This window comes from Fringilla coelebs (genome assembly GCF_963513975.1).
Source record: "Fringilla coelebs genome assembly, chromosome: 8".
NCBI classification, from domain to species: domain Eukaryota; kingdom Metazoa; phylum Chordata; class Aves; order Passeriformes; family Fringillidae; genus Fringilla; species Fringilla coelebs.
In genome coordinates, this window is record NC_140066.1 from 22,231,435 (window position 1) to 22,254,786 (window position 23,352).

At 36.6% G+C, this 23,352-nt stretch overlaps 1 protein-coding gene across 1 annotated transcript in view; it reads right to left on the bottom strand.

Annotated features, from left to right (window-relative positions):
- Positions 1-23,352, bottom strand: part of LOC311156597 (adhesion G protein-coupled receptor A3-like) — a 247,724-nt gene that overhangs the window by 36,611 nt on the left and 187,761 nt on the right. The window contains exons 13-16 of the mRNA XM_084210641.1: positions 10,513-10,720; positions 9,392-9,600; positions 1,094-1,221; positions 52-175 (exon numbers count right to left, since the gene is read on the bottom strand). Of these exons, the coding sequence (XP_084066767.1) occupies positions 52-175; positions 1,094-1,221; positions 9,392-9,600; positions 10,513-10,720 (669 nt within the window). The remainder of the gene's footprint in view (positions 1-51; positions 176-1,093; positions 1,222-9,391; positions 9,601-10,512; positions 10,721-23,352) is intronic.

A 23,352-nucleotide genomic window follows, 5' to 3' on the forward strand; every position in this document is an offset into this window, starting at 1 on the left:
CATTTTCAAGTTTCAATTCTATTAGTTAGAGTTACTGAGACAGATACTTACAGCTTGACATATAATTGGATATTTAATGCGATTGATTCCACCAGCAAAAACAGCAAATGTGAGAGCAGTATGGAAACAAAAGTTGAGAAGCATGTGCCATCCTTTTCTGCTTATTCGGATCGTGCTGTTGAAAAAAAAGTCACATTTTAAATTAAAACCCCTAACATATGTATTTTAAAGATTACTATTTGGGAAAAACACTTGAATTGATAGAATAAAATTCTAAGATTCTTGAATATGTATGTAGCAATCTACCCATAGGACTGAGTCTGATTTATAAAACATTGGAATAAATTATAAAAAGGTAAAATAAATGGTAAAAAAAAATAAAATTCTACTGATTTAAAGTTTCCTCCACCAAATCAAGCATTTAAAGTAGCGTACTAAAAGCAAAAGGCTTATTGCATAGCTTCACGTGTGCAGAACTTTAACAAGACATCTCTAAAGGACTAAATGGAAGCTGAAGATCAGAAGACATTGCATTAACATCACATAATTAATATTTAGCAGCTTCTACAGCACAATACATTCCTACTCATTTAAATTGCTAATGGTCTTTAACCAGAAGGATGTAGTTAAAATGGCATTTATATTAATTTTTCATATCAAAGAAAACACAAGCTTTCTAAACCCAAAATTTAAAAGACAAAGAAAGTTCCTTTATCCCAGTGATAGTTACCAGTCTTCCAACCAAACTGGTGTTAAAAGTCATTATGGGAAGTGTAGCTGACCAAAGGGCTGCTCGACTGGAATTTGCCAGAAAGCACCCTAATAGTGACCATGATTTTATATGTTGAGTTTGTTGAGTTAGAAATCTTAGGAAAAGTGTACAGAAAATGTAAACATATATGTCAGGAAAGCTCAGAAACAGCTTACAAAAGGTTGACATAAACTTTGTTTTGATTTCTCTGGTGTAAATCACATTGCTGCTGTTATTATCCAACAGTAAGTCAAATAATTTTAATTTATCTTTACAGTAAGGGTTATAAAAATTCAAGTGTCGAGCCGACCATTTAATATGTGCTTAAAATGGCATTCTTACCTGTGATGGACAATGTAGGTGATGATGGAAGCAAACAGGCACAACAGCATAACTGCAGTACATGCATAAACCACAGGGTGCAGAAACTCCCCTGGGTACTGGGGGAAAGACAGCACTGTCTTAAAATCCTGTGGAAAGAGCAAAATGATTTAACATTGTTAGGCATGTGTGAAACTGGGACTTCATTCCAATATGTCCTGTCATTTCTAGCTGTTCCCTTTCAAGGGCAGGAAAAAAAAGAAGAACTTTTAGTGTAGATACAGTTCATGAATTTACAACAGACTGCTCCTTCCTCATCTGCATACAGTTTGCTAGACAGAAATTAACCTTTTTGTACAAGCAGACATATCCTAATTAAAAAAAAAGGTCTGAAAAAATACACAGAATATTACATTTTCCCAGCATTAGCAGTATCTGGTCCTTCTGATAACATGAACTTTATGAACATATTTTACTAAGATATTAAGAAGAAAATTTCAAATCACCATAAAGGTCTCCAAATAGCATATATATGGCTGCAGAAGAACCACTCAAAGTAAAAAAAAGACGATGAGAATACACCCAAATTATCAACTGACTCAAATATAATTACCAGTTGATACAACTCCTGTAACCCAGTGACCTTCACACTTAGTTGGAAGTACTCTACTCCCTATAGTAATTCAAAAGTAACTTGGACAGCTATATTAACAGCAGAGTAAAGATCCATGTGCTCCTTTTGAACATGTTAGTGCCTAGTGACACAATTCTTCATGAAAAACAATGAAAAACTATCCACATCTTTGCAAAATTAACCTTATCAAATTCCCATTCTAAATTACACATTTAGAAGAGCTAAATCTGGAGGTGTGATGGATGGAAAGTAAAAGGAGCCCATTACATAAAACAGGATGTCTTCAGACTGTCTGAATTAAATTTGGACTATCTGAATTACAGCAAACATTACATTCCCTTAATGCATTTAGCCACATCTGCTTGTGGCACTGCATTTCTGCACACAGACACCAAAATTTATACACAAAACCATCACCTGAGTGCAAACACAATGTCATCTACATGCCACTTCCCATGTGCAGAGGCACAAACTCTGCACATAAAAATGAATATGCATCCCAGCAGACAAAGCTAAAATCTGAAATAGTACTGAATATGACAACCCAGCAGACTCTAACTTCTAAAATACTGGCTAACATTTAAAATACTTTTTTCTTATTTGTCAGTTTTAAGTTCCCTTAGAAGAAGATTCAATACATTATTTTCCAGAGGTGAAATCTGCCCTTAGGAAACTGGGGCTGTAATGCTAATACCTCTGTTTAATTGCATTTGCATGCAGAGAGTTGATTTCTAGCACCATTATTTATGAATATGAATTTGTCCACGTACAAGCAGATAATGTTCACGAGTATATGCAATTACTAAGTGGTGAGAATTTAGTTTACCTTCTAAAATGATCCTCTCAAGGAACTGATGCCCTGGTAGTTATTATTTTCCTTCATTATCAGTTTTAAAGTTCCTAAGATTGACTGTACCAGTTTCTCCAGATGCACATCAATGTCAGCTCTAAACAGAGCAGCTCACAACAGATACAAAAAGGACCATCAAAATGAAAAAACAACTTATGAACAGAATGCCAACTGTATGTTATCACATCCATTTCTCTTCAGGAATTCCTCAGCACAATAAACCTCAGTTAAACCTGCTCTGTCCCTCCTGTCCTTCACACAGGTTTTCTCTCTGCCCTGCCCAGTTCCCCAACACCAGGGTGAGAGGTGGAGTCACTTCTCAGGGAGGAACTCAACTGATGGTGTCTCATCCAGAGCTGTCAGTTCTTGCTACTCTCCCTCACACAAATGGAAAAGAAGAGGAACTCTGTCTTTTGATGTGATAGTTTTTGAACATGACCTAGGCTCTTAAGGCCTCTCATTCTTGTTTTCTTCCAGGTTCTTCAGGATATCATGACTTTGTAACTTTCAAATAATTCCTTAAAGGTCTGTTGGTTCAGAACTCTTTGAGCGTCCACTCAAACACCCTTTTTCACCCTGATCATCTTTTTCTCCCATGTTTTTATTTGCATTATCTCCCCATTAATACTTTTATAGAGTAAGTCTCTTGAGGTAGATGAATGAGTATTTAACAGGAATGTTCAATACAATTTTAGCTCATGCTATGAGTAGTAATGCAAACAACTGGACAATTCAAACAGAAGTACTCTGCTGAAAATGATAAAACATTTACTTCTAGCTTCTACTGATGTAATTATATTTTCATATACTATAGTACAGTTTGCCATAAATTTAGGTACACAATTTCTCTGCATTCAGAAATGTGTTACTGTAACTATACAGTAGTAACAGCACAGTTATTTAAAGAAATAAGTAAGTTGGATATCACTGTGAAAAGTTAAAGTTGTGAAAAAGGAAGCACAGTGAAGTTACACATTTGAAATGTGTAGTTACACATTTGAAAAAAATGAAAGCAATTTTACTTGAGTACCATCACTGTGTACTAAAGAACTAGTTTTTAATAGTGTAAATGCAAGGTTCAACATCTCCCTGTGTTTGATCATCAGTATAAAGGCAAATGCCATGTGTCCCACAGGAATACAATCATTTTGCCTGCAGAAGAATGAAGAACAATCAGCATCTTAAAGCTAATTCCATTTTTAAGTATGAGTTTTATCTCTTATCTTATCTTCTACAGTAAATAAATGGCAAAATTTTCAGTATGAAAATCATTAATGCCGAAGTAGAATATCCTTTTTAGAAGTTTTGTATATTGAAAACTGATTTCATTATAGATATGTAACAGATGCATCTTGTCTGCTCTCTGATGATAATTAAACCTTATTGATCCATCAACTTCCCTTGAGTAATCTTCTGGGGAAGACAATATGCAGAAAAGAACCATTTTTTAAAATGCTGTATGCAAAGCAGGAAAAATTGTATGTTACATTTTTAAAAGTTAGGTTTGATTTTATGTCCTACAGGGGATTCAAATCATTATGATATTGAAAAATCAGTAATTATCAGGAATTATCCCAGGAAAATGAATACTTAAAAGACTTTGACCATTACAAACTGGTGTCTACAGCTACGAGGCCCATTAGTTGTTGTCTAATGAGGCACTGTCATTCTTTCACCCTTTTAAGATGGTGTGAAACAAACCAAGACAGTGGTGAGCTCTTGGGGCACATGAGGTGAATCCCATATTGGGCCATATTGTCAAGATTGCCCACAGCAGAGGAGGGAAATTATTATTCCCTTCTATTCACCCCTTGTGAGCCAAATCTCAACTACTGTATCCAGTTTTGGGCACTTCAGTACAAGAATGACATTGCTGAATTGAAAGGAGCCCAGTAGAAGCCACCAAGACAATAAAATGTCCCAAGGCCTGGATTCCAGGCCTTTAATTTCCATCTATCTTCCAAGAGTTGGCATATTCTACTGAGCTTTGGAATCTGAATCCATTTACCTGCTGGCTGAAGTTGCACCATGATGAATGCAAGATCCATTAAGCCAACAGAAAGGGAAAACAAACAGAAAGAAAGAATTTGAGCCAGAGATCTGATTTGTGATAAAAATCACTGCCTTTTGGAGGAGACAAGCCTGGAATTTTGAGCGCAGTACCAAGCCAGTTTATGCTTTTTGCAGAGCAAATAATACATATTATTAAATGCAATTTAATAAAATGTACACGGAAGGAAAAAGAAATAAAAAGCAGAGCTTGCTCTTAAGAGTACTCCAGTTCCAAGGCTTTGTGCAAAAGAAATGTCAGTCAGGAATATTCTTTAAAAAGCAGCCTTTTCTGGGGGCTGGACTCCATGCTGTCCATATGGGCTCAGCATTCTCTGATGAGCATGAGCATGACATGAGCAGAGAGCACTACATGCCAGCTGAGGACTGAAGTGAGGAGCATGTGCCTCCTTGCAGGCTCTTCACACTGGGAAACATCTACACATGTGCAGACTAATCTAATTCCAGGGAATTCTGCAGTTCCCACTACCACAAATGTTAATTTTACATATAGCAGTAAAACTTTCTGGATCACTTTCGTAATCTTTTTGCATAAACTCTGCTAAGGTTTATGCTATAGGTGTTTAACTTCATGTTTAAACATTAAAAAAAGACTTGAAATGTTCATTCTTGAGCCTCTTGTTATAGAGCCTGATTTTTCAAAGTACAGAACAATGTTTCCACAGCCTGTTATGAGAAAACCCTGTGTTCTCTATGGGGAAAAGTCAAATACTGTAATTATGTCAACCTTCTAATGACATCTCTGTAATACTTCCCCGACTCACGAATTAATTTCTCAAAAGGCTTAGACAGGCTGCTTAATTTGCAGAAGACCTGAAAGATGGAAGTTTAGAATTCTGTGCTCAGAACTGAACAGGCTTAAGAAATTCTGCAATTGTCTCCAGTAACAACGAAAATGTTGAAAAAGTAGCATTTTTCATACCAGACTGGAAAGACTACAAAGACTGGGGGGATGTTTGCAAAACAAGAGAAAAATGTCCCAACTCTTACTGTGATCCATTCCTAGTATCCTGCCTCTTCTCAGTTTCTCATTCACACCCTTTTCCAAGGTTTGCTTCTTTGTCAGCTCAGTCTCCCCAGCCCTAATTAACTCATACAAGCACTGAATGTATGCTACTTCTACAAATAATTACTCCTTATGCACATAAAGCCAACCCCAAAACCCAACAAAACCCACACCTACTTTGGCTAGAATAATACTGAGAATTGTGACAAAGCAGGAAAGGAGCTGCTTATGATTTTATGTTGATTTAACCTACTTTTAGCATTACAATTAGAAGTGCTAAGAATATTTATTAATCCATTTTATGTTAATTGGGAAGTATAATACTTAGATTTAATAATTTTATTTGTGTTTATTTGGCAGATTTGAGGAAATTACTATTGACAAAGCAGTCTAAGGGGGAAAGGAAATGCTGTATACAATTACAGTAATATCCATCACTATTGAATTTCTATTGTGTTCTAAGAAAAATGAAAGGAAGAACAGAGGACAATGTATGCCAAAACATATTTAGCAAAGTTTGAAATTCATTGGTGCTATTGGATATTTTTGTCATCTCCTGAAGAGTTATTACTTAGATATAGAGGTCTCTGGATTGGTCATAACATACACACACATCGTCCTGAAAAATTAAAATTCCAATATTCAACTTTGTTCACACAACAGCATAAGCATCCAGTACTTAAGAAGCAAATATTTATCATTAGCTATGACAAAGGTTCAAAGCATATAAATTCATGATTTTACTCTAAAATAGAAAATCATATTGCACAGTTCAGGACCCTAGAGGCTTTGGACACCTCCAAAAGAGACTAGAGCATAATGAACTCTCTTCCTCCTATAGATAACAGAAGAAAAGACAAAATAGAGGACTAGTCTGAGCACACAGTACATGAAGGAAAAGACAAGAATATAATGTGGGAGTTAGATCACATTATTTTACTCTCACCTCTAGGACATAAAACTCAAAACCTGATCAGAAAAAGATGATGCTCTGTTATGTCTGATTCTGTTTTTTTACTTTTATTTGCTGGCCCAACCCAGAGCAAAGTGAAAGTGTGAGGCCACGTGAGGGAAGGAGCATGTACCTCCTTCCCAACCCAACCTCCAAACTAAACTTTCTCTCTCACTGACATCACTTGAACAACTGTCACAGAGAGAAATCAAAGGGCTCTACATGACTCCTCTCACTTGAAGTATGCTCATGCTTATTAATTATCAATTGTGGTTGATAAATCCTTGATTGCTGCCTTTCTAAAAAAAGGACTCTAGAAAACCTTTATTTTAACCCTTTTATGTTACATAGGCATAAACAACTTCTATGAAAGTACCTTAAGAAACTTTGTCTTACTATTTAAAAAGGTGCCAAACCAGAATATGTGCTGTGCTAACCTTAAAATGGATTGACTGAGGCTTCTGTTTCAGCTTAATCTACAGCAGGATGTCCACAATTCTGATGGCAATGTAAAGCTCTAGTGCTACTTTTTAGTTTACAGATACTACTTCAGTTTTCTGCAATTATCCCAAACCATAATAATAAATTATGAATTTTTCTTGTTTAACAGATTAGAGAATTACAGATTAATGACATGTATCATGATATTGTAGCATATGCCAGGTAACTTGAATTTGCTGATGGTTTGTTAGTATTTTAAAATATAGATATAAATTAATAAGGCACACATAAGCAATTTATACTGTTTATTTTATAAATTAATAACAATGCAGAACAATGAAGTATTTTTCATTTCTGGTACGAGAATTGAACTGCCCAGAAAAGCATAGTTTCTAGCAAATAAAATAATCCTTGACTTTCTGCCACAAAACAGTGCTTAAGAAATAATACTTGAATGAAAATGTTCAGACATAATGAAACTACAAAAATTTCTATTATCTCTTTAGAAAGACAATGACTGGAAAGTGGATTTGTGTGTGTGCATATTTATATATGTATATTTTAAAACTGTCATCCTTTTCCTTAAAAGTTACTGTGAAACATGAGCTAAGAAACATATCCCATTGTTTGCTACCATGGAAATTGCAAAGCAAGGGTGATTCTAAGATTCTACTTTCTTGTCTTGCACAGATAAAATTGGAATATGTACACATGCAATAAAGCACAGTCAAATGCTCATAACCAAACAAACACAATGCCTAAAGCAGAATTACATACCAGATACAAAAGCTCCAGTAAAAAGTGTGCCTTTACAGTTGTAGAAAAACCCATCTCCTACATCTTATAAAAGATATGAGCTTTACAAGCCAAAAATTAACTGCAGCCCTTGTATCATATTCAACTTCTCAAACAAAAAGAAATATGGAATTGGTTGATTGCAAACTGTTAGTTAACATTTAGTAACTGCCCAAAGTTTAAGAGCAACATGCTGAACTCAAGCAGTTGGAGAAGAAGGAAGCCATTTTGGGTGTGGCACCTGCAAAGTCAACAGGTGCTTTCTTTAATTAATTTAGAAAAACACCCTCAAAGCAAAATTATGATTCACATTCTGGGAAACAAGAGGCTGGGGGAAAAGGGAACTCGCAGGAGCTGTAGGAAATGAGGTATATTTGATGTAATAAAACCTGAGGAACAGCTCTTAAATTCTGAACAATTCTATAATGGGTAAAAAAATGTTCAACTAAGTCTCAGAGAAATCAGTTCTTACGAAGTGGACGATAATATCTGCATTTAACTCGTGGGCAGCAGAGCTTTGTGCTATGATTGGCTGCCATCTGGGCTCCATCTGACAGCAGCAGATTGGTATTCTCTGCACACGTCCTCGCAATTCCTGTCGCCTGTGTTTGCTGTCCCTTACACATACACATAATACATTATTTACTCAACTATAAACATTTCTCTAATGTACACAAGCAGCATCTACAGTGCAAGCATGCATCAGCATTCAAGAGCAATCTAGTATTAATAGTACACACATCTACTCTTTTTACAACTGGTTTATAATAAATATTTTTAAGGGTGCCAAGATCTTCTAAAGCTTAGAAACCTTTCAGTTTCTTGTTCCCTTTCCTCTAGTCCGTGAATAATAACACTTCATGATTGCATGCATAATATTGTTGCTTTCATGAAGGTAACTTTCTGTTAAGCAGGTTAGTTAAATAACTGCAATGGGAACTGTAAGTGTGACTGAGAGCAGAGCAAAGCAGCTGATGTGCTAGCACTGCACAGGAATATTTTCCTTCACAAACAGCAATTTCGTAAGTAGGCTATCGGCACTGGTGCACAAACCAAAACTCCCACAGAATCAACAAGGACAGCTCTGTCCATACTTAAAAGAGCAGAAGATGTTATTCCTCTCCATTTATTAAATGATTCAACATTGCGGTATGCCTGCAACTAATTAGTATGATCAACACAGTGCAGGGCAGGAACAAAAGCAGACCAGCCTCTGAGATGTGCTGATGTAAAAGCACACAGGAGTATACATTTTTAAACCCTGTCATATAATTTATAACCATTATGTACTAATCATTCCTTGATGGAACTTTCATTTATAAGACTGAAGTTAATGTCATTTCTGATTAGGCCTGTCTCAGGATATTAAAACTGACCACCAGGTTTATTCACTTGCTAGCAGTTAAGTAACTTACTTTCTTTTAGGCTGTTTTATACCAAACATTATAAAAACACAGAAAGTCAGCTACTGACAAATCAGAATGAAACAGATGCATGTAAATAAAACATAAATGAATAGCACAAGAGAGAGAGAGAGAAATATAGGTATATTTGCTAAGTCATATACTTACCATTAGCACTGCAAAGTTACTGAAGTGTGTACTCTGAATGGTGGTAATATTGCCTGCAGAACTAATTATGTGGCACCCTTCTCCCCACCAGCCTCCATGTCCATCTAGAAGGTCAAAATCCCAGAAGGCTGCAACGGGGTCTATACCCCGTGCAAAGTGCCTCAGTCCTATAGTAAGAGGGCTGGTGAGGTTTCCAAAACTGCACCCATCTGCAAAAGGAAAAAACTGAATCAGAGAGACGGAGTGGAAAACCCTTTAGTGAGGAATGCTCTGTAAAGAGATCAGATACACTAAACTAGAGGGAAAAAAAGCCAGTGGACATAAAATCTTAATGGTCAAAATCAAAGGTAGTGCTCCCATCGGAGAATGCTCACATCGGAGCGTTTCAAACATATATTGTGTCAAAATGATCTAATCATTCCTCACAAAAGAGATCTTTTCTATTGTTTCAGATTCATCATTTATGACCAGTATTACACTATTGCCCATGTAACTGCAGAAACAGCTCAGTTTCATGGCATGATTATTAGCTGAGACAATTCTGCACTTTGAAAGTAGCATTCAAACATTTTAAAATGTTAATAGAAATGAGAGCACTATTCAGTGTCGGACAAAATTAGTAAAATTGCATGGGTGAGTAATTAATCAAAGTACTGATTCACTAGCTCATACAATGTATGTCATTTAGATAAAAGTCTTTAACAACACCTGCTTTACATCCATCGCATCAGAAAGTATACTGCTGAGTATTGATACATGCAACAGGGCACTACTCCCACTCCAAAAGCCTCATTTTTACCAGTGCCTAGACATTAACATTGCAACTGTAAAGAGTAAAACAAGGATCCTTCCGATAGCTCTAAGAAGCAAGCATCTGTAACACCACAGCCAACAAACAGCAGCCCAGAATTTGCATTCGAATCGTAGCGCAAGGGCATTTCTTTATTCGCAGGACAATCTGAATAAAATTGTGCAGCCAGGAACAATTGCAAACATTGCACTAAAGACAGAGACTGTTTCCAGCCTCCCAGCACACTGCACGCTCTACCCCTCTATTCTCTGCACAATCAAGTACACCGTAGCTCTTAGATGAAAGAAAATAATGCATAACAGCTTCTCACCTATTTTAGCAAAAACAGCTGGCGTGGCAACCGTCCTACGTTTCCCATCATCTGCGAGGTTTGATGAGTTTCCTGTGCTAGGAAAGAGTTTTCCATTCCGAAAGACAATAAACTGTAGCTTGCAAGTGGAGTTATCAACAGATTGCCAGGCTGAAGACTGAGAGAAGACAGACTGTGGCAAATGAACTGAAGCTACTGCTACAGCGTTCTGTACAATGAGAAAAAAAAAGAAACATTTAAAATGCAAATCACAACAGGGTTGCTTTCATGATGTTTTAAACTCCTGTACAAGAAATGTATGCTGCCTTCCTTTTCCAACAGTCTGGAAGCAACCAAAGAAGCACGGGCTGTAACCATGGGAATAGGATTGGTACAGTGCATATTAAACGGGAAAACGTTTTGATTGAATGTGAGAGTCTATATGGTCAAGCTCCCTGCTGCAGAGGTGAGAATGGTTCTTACCGTGCCTGCTAGAGGGTCCATCAACACTGCAGATCTGATTTAAAGAGACAACCTCTACCAGGTTTTCTCCTTCACTTAAAATAGAATCAGACAACTTACATTAAAACATTTCTCCGAAAGGGTACTTAAAGGGTATAAAAATAATTTTATTATTAAAACAAATTACATCTGCAGAGAACTGCAAGTGCAATAAACAGCACAGTTTAGGAATATGTTTTTCTTGCTTCATGTAAGGAAAATCAGTTAACTATGTTTTAGTCATGCAGGATTAAAAAATATTACAAACACTAATGTAAAAGAAGAAAACAAGACAACACTGGGAGAAAATGAATGAAGGCTGTCAGATCACTATAATGTCTTTGAGTTGTGTGTTACATACCCTTTTACAAGCAGATAGATCCCTTACAGCAGAGCAATAAAATACACCAAACATTGTATTTTGAGGACTTCAGTCATCAAGAATTTTTTTCCAGCCAAAGTAGCAAACTAATCATTAAAGACTGAGATATTTACAAGGAATAACAAATGATGAGCAATGGGAAAATAAACAGGGAGTCTGTCCTGAGCCTTGATGTGAAAAGTGTATGTATTTAAAAACAAACAAACTACAAAATGTTCTAATTTGCATTTCCCCCAAGGGCAGAGTATGGCTCTGTGCACATAATTTACATAGATTACCACAGTTTGCTCATAGCACATGTGCACTACCTATTTCAGAAGTAAAACAATGATCTTCACAGCAATATAAAGAAACGTGACATTTAATATACATCCATGTGCTGGGGAAAATACACACGAAAGATAAAAGGTGTAACAGAGATGAGCAAACTAAAATGAGTATGAGAAGCATCTAGTGACCATAGAATAAATATGGAAGGAAGGCATGAGTAGTCTGTGATGTCATTTGAATGCTTAAATAAAGAGCTAAAGACTTCTGTACACCATTTTCCTTTTACTATGTATATTTTAGGAAGGTTTTCAGATTTCAACAGTAAAACTGCAAAAATGTCCTTTTAAAAATAATAAAAATAAATATTCAATCTAGGCAATGCTGCTCATTAAAAGTACTGAGAAAAAAAAGAGCAAATAGCAACAGGACATTTCTACATTAGAATTTTAAATTATTATGAAGGCTTTAATTGGTATTAACTGAGCTAAATATCAAGCACTCATCCTGAGATTGTTTCCACTGTCTAATTCACTAAAGCTGTTATAATTGGCTTTATTTCATGCTTCTGAAAAAGACATGTTTTACTCTATGATATCCCAAGTATCTGCATATGCTCAGCCTCTGATGATACCATTTTGACCTTAAAATTGCTATCAAAAAGTATGCACAGAGTTTTTTTAAAATGTCATTTATCAAACCCCAGATCACTGTTGAGGACCTATGTGGAGACGTACAGATGTGTAAGAGAGGTAACGGTGCAATTAACTTTATACTTATGCTGGATTTTTATTATTATTCTGTGCAGGAAAAAGCAACAATGATGACATATTAAATGACACTAATTACTCGTTATACACAAAAAGAGAAAGATAGAAGCATGTGAATAAGCTTATGATAATGAAACCGACAGCTAAAGGCACTGGGTTAAGCAACAATGTGCTATGACTTGACAAAAGCAGCCCTACACAAACCAGAGGAAACAACAGGTTTATAGCACTTTTGCTAAGAGGGCAAATCATCTAATTCATTGTGGTTCTCTAATTGCTCCTCCATTGGCACTTACTGATACTAACAGGAAAAAGGAAGGGTGCAGACAGAGCTCGCCTGTGGGACTGGAGAGGTGCAGAGTGGGAGCTGCTCCCACCTGAAGCACAGGGGGCTGGTGGCAGAGGCTGGGCAGGAGCAGCTGCCCCCAGCCCTTCCCTTCCCATCCCTTCCCTCCCCAGCAGTGCCCAGGCAGGGCTGGGCAGGAGCAGCTGCCCCCAGCCCTTCCCATCCCTTCCCAGCAGTGCCCAGGCAGGGCTGGGCAGGAGCAGCTGCCCCCAGCCCTTCCCTTCCCATCCCTTCCCTTCCCAGCAGTGCCCAGGCAGGGCTGGGCAGGACCAGCTGCCCCCAGCCCCTCCTTGCCCACCTTCAGCCCCCAGCAGGGAGGGAGGGAGGAAGGTGCCCAGGTGCCCCAGCCTCACCCACAGCCTGCAGCTGCACATCACAGGGCCAAGGCTGAAGGCAGGGGAGAGAAGCTGCACACAGTGGAATTAGTGTGGACTGGCTGCACTGCTGGGGCTGACTGAGCAAATCTCAGACATGCAGCAACATCACATTATTTACTTGACAAAAAGACACATTTACAGAAAATGCTTTCCCGATCAGACTTCAGGAGAGCATTTTTCCCTTGTTGTCTGCTCAAAATGAATATGAATACCCCTAACACAAACGATTTAATAAACTTCACTAAATTGCCTACAGTCACTTCCTGGAGTACAGTTTTATTGTGAATACTGCCCACTTATACTACTTGTTACTTCAGGTTTTTTTGCATGCAGGAGGTCAGGTGGAGAGAAGGGCAAAGGGACAGGTTATTCCTTAACTGGACAAATGTACATAAAGTCAAACTACTTGCTGCACAGCAAATATTTGCTTAGCAATTCCTCAAAATTAAACCCCCATCTGTCTGCTACAGCAATATGCCTGCCTACAAGATCCTGAAGTAGGATATTAATGAAAAATGCACATAGAGAGAAGGCCCACACATTCATGGTGCTGTTTAAAAATAGGAATAAATACACTCTTTTCATCTAAGATGTGTGAGAATTTCCAATAGTATTACTTATCATTCTCATGAGAGGGAGGATCTGAGCGCTGAGGTAGTTCATATTATTGTGGTAGAGGATGGAGGGAACCCAACTAAGGGTTCAGTTTTATATTCTGCTGATCTTGTGTGAAGTGAAGCATAAGTCAGATCCCCACTCTTGCCTCAGTTTCCCTCCCACTTAAGTGAGATTAAAATTATGGCCTTTATTTTGCCCTGTAAAATGCTCCAGAGTTCAGAGATTAACTACAATACAGGAACACATATAACTAAAACCAATGATAGCAACATCAAGCTTTGAGGGAATTATTGTACTTCAGATGCTTCAAAATTCACATGAATCATCTCATTAACCTTTTTTTTTATTTGGGCACCATATCACCACATCACATGGGAACTAAAGCATCTGAGCATGCTAGTGGCAAGGAGAGAAAGAGCAATAGAGAGCCACCAGAGGAGGCACAGCCTCACAGGGACAGCACTGGCACCTCACATTTCCCTGGGAAAGCTTACAGTTTGTGTCAGCATTTCACCAGTCAGGATTTAGACATTCTGTGAGTGTTTCCAAAACAGAATGTCAATAATCCCATCATGACTCCATTTCAGTTTCAGTCCTATTAACTGGATTGTACTGCCATTGATTAGAAAAAGGGAATCCTGAGCACAGTGTAGGTTCTTCAAAAGAGAATTTTTCTTCTGGAAAATGCTTGTCTTTAAAATGAAAACTATTCATAGACATCCACCCATTTGCACACAATTATGATAAAAATTATGCAATTTTCAAACCCTCTGAAGTGTCTTCCATGTCAACTGCCCAGATATCTGAAAATCTGCTGTGTGACCTGCAGCCAGGGAAAGAGGGCTTATCAGCTCTAAACCAGCTCTCAGGATTTTCTGGGAGGCCTCCTCGGACTCTTGGCTCCTAGGACTTGTTGGAACCTGGTCAACTTTCCAAAAAGCAGAGTGAAAGGTTGTTTTAGACACTCTGAAGCATAATTTGGACAGTACAGTTTTATAAGTGCTTTTGAAGTTTTGGGTTTTGTTTCCATTTTTGACCTATTTTTGTGTGTGGGTAATTTTTCAAAATATCTGAGGCACCAAAACAGAGCCAATAAATCCAACTGTATTCTAGAAGTTTTAAATTTGAATTAAAAATCTAATTTTAAAGCAGAAATGGTCCTCAGGATATTGGGAGCTACGGACTCTTGCAACTCATGCATGTGTGGGCCTTATTAAAAATGTTTTAAGGGAAAAATTAGAGATTTAAAGTGAAGTTTTTCCCTAGGCAGTTTTATTCTGGTAGCAGTCCATTTCTCATAATGAATGCTAGCATTTACAAGGAGTTTTTAGGTGTTTAGGGAAGACAGCCTCTTGCCTTAGGTGACTCTGTGTTATGTTGGCCCTTCTACTTCCATAATTCCTTTAAGAGACCTGCTCCCATTTACTCTTGAAACTTTGCTTTCCCATTACAGTGTTCAACTTGCCTAAAATTTAACATAAAACTGAGAGACCATACTCATTATCAAACAATCATTATCAAGAATCCTACTTGGTAACCACTGTGGAATGACAAAAATCAAACTATTTTCAGTAACTCTTCCTTGTGCATGCCTTGGTTCTAGATTGACTTTTGAGCTCAGGCACAGTATTTCTGTTTAAGATAAAATATATTTCACAGGAAACCATCCAATTCTTAGTCCTCAGAAGAGTCATAAGGTACATTTTCCCAGTCAGCAATTTCCTTAACTTAAAAACCAGCACCTTAACAACAGGTCAGAGGAAGTCTGGAGGGGAAAAAAATAAAAGAGTAAATGAAGTCACCTAAAACCTGGAGGAGAACAGGAAAAGCAGCTTCACTGTTTCCAGATTTCAAAGAATCTGATGAAGTGGTGTAGAGATTCAGATGCAAGGCATCATGTATTAAATTATTAAAGATATACGGGTGCTGCCACAACAGGCACAAGCTTGATAAAGTTACAGTAAAAAAAGTGGAAACAAAGTTCTATAGGTAATAGCTGTTATTATTTACTCAGTTAACACTGTGGTCATCATAATAAAATCAAGGAAATAAATTATTTATACATATTTAATAGATTGTATTTAGTCCCTCAAATAAGACAGCAGATCCTTAGAAGCAATGGAAGATTTCAGTTTGTGGTTTATGTTAAAGATTTCAGTTTGTGGTTTATGTTAAAGATTTAGTTGTTAACAAATAGAAAGAGGCACAATTGTGTTTTCCAGCTGTCTCTACTGGTAGGTATTTAACAAACACTCCTTTGGAATTATCTCAGCACAAAATACATGAGATAAGGACAGGCATTTGGCCCAGTTCTGTGAGGCTTTAGGTAGTCTGTGGATGAGTTCTTATTTCTTTTTCTGGCATGAAAAGTATCAACAAAAAGCCCCCAAAATTTAGACCAGGTGGGAAAATACCAAATAAAGGGTTTGTAAAAATAATGAAAATAATGCCAGTTTGAAAATGCTTATACAAGACAATCAACTTGTCAGGTGCTAAAAGAAACAGGATTAAAAAAAAAAAAAAATTAATGGGATGATACCAAACAAGGAAATTAGGAGTTCCCCAGCCATGCTAACTTACCTACATAATCTTGCTACTAATTTGTCATAGTTTAACAGTGAAGTGCTGTTTAAACACAAGTCTGGAAATGCTCAGGGATGACTAGCAGGTGAAAAGCAAAGTTTATACAGATTCCCAGGATGAAATGAAGCAGTACTTCCAAAAATGCAACATGAAATCACCTGGCTACTGAGACGAAATTGCTAAGCATGTTGGGATTATTATGTGATAAAGTCATTATGTAGTAATCCTGCAGTGTGCATCCATCTCAACTTTTGGAAAGCTAAATACAGAGTCCAAGATATCTTTGTTCTAGACAGGCATAAAAGGTGGTTTGATGCACAGTGAAAATGTGGCATAAATTGTAAATACATGCAAATGGCATCAAAAGATTAAAAAAAAAAATCTTAATTTTAAAGTTCTCCCTAATTAATAATAAAAGGTTTTCTGGAAAATCTGTTTCTATAAAAACAGATATAGCAAAGAACACTGAAATTTTAGAAAAGCTGATAATGTAAAATAATCTGGAAATCTGATTGTCAGTAGCCCTTTTTCAATAAAAGTAAAAACCAAAACTCTCCAATTTATGATTTTATACTTAATATTTGAACATCTTGCAGACTTTCTAAGAGAAGGAAAATATGTGCAAATCTACAAGCAACAAGTGACCTGTTAATGAGCTGTTGTGAAGGAAAAAGTGACCAAAAACCCAAAGAAATTGATAATACAATTGATAATACAAATATTTACTTTGAAAGGAGAAGACAGGCTGGAGTGAATATATCCAAAGTTTGTATGAAAACCAGCTTAAAAACTTCTAATTTTTGTTTGATGACCTTGAAACAAAGAGGAATCTCATCTAAGACAATGTTCTAAATCATGTTTTACATATTTATAATGAGATTGTCTATTATAAGCTGGTGAAACAAGCCACTTTGGAAAGCAAAAGATAAGGACAAGGATGTGAAATCACTGGTTGATCACAGGATGACTCAGAGCCTCTATGATTTAACAATTAAAAACAAAGACTACAAATACAATCCAGAACATACAGGATGACTCATTTCCATGTAAATATTCTGATTTTAAAGGCCTAATCAGAAATATAATAGACAATTTTGATCATCTAGGCTGAGGAAAAGTCAGTCCAGAATAGAATGGGTGTAGAGGATGGTTATTAGGGTCACCCTTAGAATGAATAATTTCTTTCACAAGTGGAAAATAAAGGAGCTTAGCTTTACTAGCCTGGCAAAATGAAAGCCATGTAAGCAAATGGCCAGCATGAGCACAAGGACAAAGAGGACATTAGCCAAGAGCAAAAATGCAGACTTAAAATATGCAAATATTTCCTAGCCTTTATAACAGGGTGGGATACTTTTCAGACATTATGGACACAAAAAGATTACTACTCTTGAGAGATTATTTGAATGCTCTATGACAGAATTACAAAATGAAATTAGAAAGGTTTGATTTATTTCTCTGTTTTACAAGAAGTGCTTAAAATTCCTTCTAAGAACTCATGAAATCCTGATTAAAGGAATTTTTGAACATTCTACTTACTTCCCCAATATACAGCTAATAGAGCTCATAAAAATCTCACTAAGAAGAAAAAAAGACTAAACAGACATGGTAGGAAAAGAGTGTGATAAAAAAAGTGGGAAATTTTTTTTTTTTTTTTTGAGAAACAAGTGTTTTGAAAACATGCTGGACACATGTAAGAGCTGCAGGCAACAAATTTTTTCAGGCAGCAATAAATGACTGCTTCAATTCAGGGTCCACAGCTGACTTGTCACATTGCAAAAAGGTATGCCACAGAATGCATAAAATTCACCTTCCTGGGAATTTAAGAGTTCTTAAGGGTGGCCTCTGAGTTTTCAACTAGAATTTATTGGGGTTTTGGGGAAGATCACTGAAGTCTTAAAGGATTTCAGACTCACTCCAACATTCACACTATGAGCTGTGGACCTACAGAGACTCACTGCAGCTTCATTTTTGGAAAGGATGGCTTCTGGCAGTGCACTTTACAGGAAAACTCATCCTCTCAGGAGTTTGGTTCACTGGGCCTTTCAGGGGTGAATTAGCTCCTAGAAATGCTGCACTTTCCTCTAGACAGCCTGTGATGAAGGAGTATTTTTCCTTTTTATTTAGAAGCTGAATTAATCTTCAGGCATTAAACGTATGAATTTTTTCTGGAAAGATCATAAGAATATTCAAGTGTATTACACTGATGCTGTTGCAGATGCACTCAGAGGATGGGATGGACTTCTGCTAGAATTTTAAAATATAAGGACAATAAAAAAATTTCATGAGCTCTCTATGCGGAATTTTCAGTTACATAATTGCAAAGCCATCTCCATGGATCTTAGGAAGGACATCATAATTATACAGAATACCCAACTAACCAAAATATCTTCTACAGCTCATTGACAACCAAATTCAATTACACAAATATATTGCCAGTTTAGAAGAAGAAATCATGTGAATTCTGACTTAACTGGCATACATAAGTTTTTTTGCCATGGTAACTTCTAATTTATTTTCTACCTAGGTGAATTGTGTTAATGTGGGCCTCATAACTTATTTCTGCATAGCTTAGTAATTATCATTTATAACAAAATATTATGAATGAGAACAAAGAGAATGTTTCCCAACAGTCAGACAAAAAGTGTTCCCAAAGTTATTTCTAAAGTTGGAGAAGCACAATTTAATTAAAAAAGGAGATGGGAGACTCGGTGGCTTCTATGCATTACAAAAATTACTTAGTACTAAACAAACTTCATAAGCATTTTAGTGGAGTGCAATACATACCATTACAGATATGATTTTTCTAAAGACTTAGATAACTTGTATAGATACATTTACGAGTAGAGAGTGATGCAACCATTAGGTAATACTGTAATTCCAAACTGAATTCAATGACTGAATATTGCAATTATTTAATCACACTATAGGAGATGATGATAGGACTTCTGATTTCACTGATGTCATATTCACACTTAGCTAGATAAATAGTAGTTCATCTAGTAATATAAGTGGGAATATAGTGAAAAAGATCAGTTCAGAAATTTTTAATAAACTATTTTGATAAAATTTTCCTGAGGCAAAATGAGCTTCTCCATTGCCTATGATGTACAGAAGTCCAAGTGTTTTTCTGATGCTGCCTTTTCGTAAAGATGGACTGCAATGAAATGCTGACATTGCTGCTTGATGACTGAGACATTGTCCCTCTCTGACACTGGAGGAAAGCTGAAACTGCTGAAAATAATTTTAGCTTTTTGGATCTTTCAAGAAGTGAATTTAAAATTTCCATGCCGTGAAATGATTCAATATTCTGATTTTGAATCATTTGGATATTATCATCAAGAATGATCTCTGTTGCCTATAGTCATTAAACAATTCAGACCCAACATTCCTCTTGCAAGCAAGGCCCACGTTTCTAGAAGCAGATGCGAGATCACTCCATTCCTTTGCTTTGTTATATAGAGACAGTTAAGATGAGAAAAAGAAAAGCAGAAGATGCCTTTTCCTTTAGTTCCTTTTTATGCACAGTCACACCTCCCTTCCCTCAGTTATAGGATAAAAGTTCACTATCCTCACAATAATCAAGAAATGACACCTCCTCAAGAGGAGCAAATATGATTTCTTCTCTCCCGTTCCAAAACTAATTTTCCAACTTCGAAAAACTGCTATATTTTTATTTCCAATTTGACAAAATAATAATTTGCTTTCTGAGTTTCAGCCATATAGCCAATTTATCAGTACAGTCAGAAAGCACATGCCATTAAAAAAAAAATGTAAAAAAAAGGAAGTGAAGTGAGTACAGTTACATCAGCAGGAGAGAGGTTCTGTGTCACAGAGGTATTTGCATTTGGATGAAAGTACTCAAGGGCCTTGAGCTGCATGGAGCTAAAGCACATGTGTATCAGTGATGGCAAGTGACATTTCCAGAGAATTCTTGTGACTGAGATATTGAGTGTGAAGGAGAAGACACACTCCACCTCCTGCCAGTGCCTGAAGCCATCAGCAGCTGCTACTCCCCAAAGCTCCCATGCAGAATCCCATACTCTGCTCTCTAAGTCTCATACACATCTTCAGCATTCTCATGCACCTAGAGTGGACACAAAATACAAGGTACTGACATAAGACAGGGAAATGTTAGCCAAACTTTCACCTCTGAAATTCAGTTCTGGCCAAATACCATGCAGGCTGATACATCTGCAGGCACATGGTGTCTGTAGCTCATGTGAAAATCTGAGGTGTTGGTCCTTTAGCTCAGCCAGAAAACATTCAGAGCCAAAGAGAATGCAGCCAGAAAAGATTCAGAGCCAAAGAGAACACTTTTACCTCCAGCTGAATCACTCTCATTGTACTCATCACAGACCACTAGTTTATCTGGGCACAATTCTGCTTTAATAAGAGCTTGGGACTATCTATCTTGATTGATTCTGCTTTGTTCTTCAAAGAGTTTTGTCACAGAATTATGGGAAAATAAAAAAATATTTGCTAGCCTTATTCACAGTAAAATCCAAATCCAACCACAATGGAAGTGAAGTCTGAGAAACCTTCCATCAGACCAGATCACCACCAACCTACTGATCACTTTATACAGCCCTGTTAAAGAATGTTGGAAGAAACTTGCCTCTTCTTTATTAATCTTTTACACATGCTAAGAAAACACCTAGGCATCTGTGAAATTTTTGTTTGTTACCACATAAATAATCCCTTGACATAGTCTATGTCATTTTAGTTCTAAAAGCTGACTGAATTAAAAACTTAATCCTTTAGCCAAATCAAGTTTTGTAGCTCAGCTACTTGTGAAATAGTGATAATGTTCCCCTGATTAAGACTTTAAAATATTGCACACATTATCAGTACTTGTCATCTCTCATCACTTGAAAACTCCTGGTTTAAATTGGGTGAGAATGGTGTAATATTTCTGGGGCAGTATGCACTCGATCACTCTCAGTCAAGTGAGTCCCTTGGATTTCAGACACCAAAGGTCACTTGATTCTTCTTATACAGACTGAATCCAGCTGAGGTCAGAACTAAGCCCAGGAGGAGAATCTCCTCATTCCCATTCAATGAGTGTTGAGAATGAGGATTCCTAATATAATCCAAGAGATTTGTGATATATGACATTCCTTTAAATACTCAGACAGGTGCTAACCCAGCTAACATTACATGGGATGAGACCTATATAGTAATACCTAAGAACTCAGCTCAGTCTTCTTTCCCCATTTCTTAGATCAAAAAGAGGGAAAAATAACAATCTTAATTCTTCCAAATATATAGCTACTTCCAGTTTTTAGTGTGCTACAGGACTGAGCAGGAAAACATAGCCTTTTTTGTCTTGTTCATGGCTTTTGAATTAATAGTTTCAAGTATTAGTGCTGCAGGGCCTGCATACTGAAAAAGCAACAGCAATATGTTCATTAAAACAGTGGTGTATACTCCATGAAGTGTTCACTTTTAAAGTCTTGTAAATTAATTATATAAGCACCGAGTTTTCAATTTAATCAGTAGAAAAATTAATTGGTTTACATTGTTATATTGTAAGTATTCACAATGGTTTGAATATTCTTGGTCTTTTCCTCTTGCTCTACTGATTTTCTAATCTTTTTCCATAAAGGTCAATTCTTCTGGCATCAGTATATTTAATGTGTTCAAACATTTTTACCAGAGGCCTTTATTTTAAAGGACTTTATTTTACCAGTCAGGCATATCAACAGCGGGTATAGTTCAGAGATTCTCAAGGACTTCCCCTGACACATTTGATGGATTTTTTTTTTAATGTGTTATCATTCTTGCTGAATCACTTCCAGGCTCCTATTAAACTGATATGCCTTTATTTTGGACAGTAGCAATGTTCATTTTATAACATAAAAACTTAATATGCTCACCATTTCACTACCTTTTCCTTCTGGACTTCCCAGCTTTACTTTCTGCATTAAATCAGATGGGAGTACTTTGGTGAATCCTACACATGCACTTCTGGACTTTTACTACTGCTATACCAGATGCTGACATGAGTACCTGAGAGTATGAATTAATTATTTAAAGCAAGGATCTGAAAGAAATGTGCTCAAGTAGGAAAAGGGGGATTAAAAAAAAAAAATCGATACAGAAAAAAGCTGAGTCTCTCATGCCAAGTGAAGGACTAGCATCATGTACAAAATTAATAACTAACATTATTAGCTGAAAGGCAGTGTATTTTTTAAAAACTGGCAGAGTCCCAAATTGTCTATCTCAGCAATGAGAAAGACAATTATCATCAGGAGTTCTGAGTCCTGGAAGCTCTATATATCCAGAGTGAAATGGAAACACTGATGCCAAGGGCACAGACTCTACTTAAATTTGTATTCTCATTCTTCTCGACTACGTAACATAAAGAAAAAGTGTTTTTCTAGTAATTTTGAGAGTCTTGAAAAGAGTAATTCACAAACTAACAAATGGATTTTGATCCTCTTTCCCCAGCTACACCTAGAGTTATTGTCTTTTGTTTCTTTCACATAGGACACGTTACCTGAAAAGCAAAGGTCTTCTCTTAAGCACAGCACTAAGTGAATATCTCAGCTTTAAAAAAATGAAATAACTTCAGTTAAGGCCCTATTTTCTTCCACAAATAAATACGAAAATAAAAACTGATTGGCTATTTTGTGCTCTTCTGCCACCCTAAAGCTTTATAATACAGCATATCTTCAATAGATGCACATTAAAAATGCAGTGACAAACAGTCATAAGTAAACAAAATCATATTCACTGGTCATAGATACCTTACTGTCTGTCTTTTAGTTTTATCACCTTGTTGGGGCTCTTCGAGGACCACACCAAAAGTATATTCTCCATACAGTTTTGATTTCTAGCTTTTAAGATACACTTTTAAAATGTCCTTGTTGAAAAGCAATAAGCCAGAAATGATGCAGTGCACATATATCTGAACAAAGCATTTTCTTAGTCTGTAACACCGACATGGAGAATTCAAGACACTTGTACTCGCTAAGCCATGGTCTATTCAGCAACATTGTGTTAGCATTACTCACC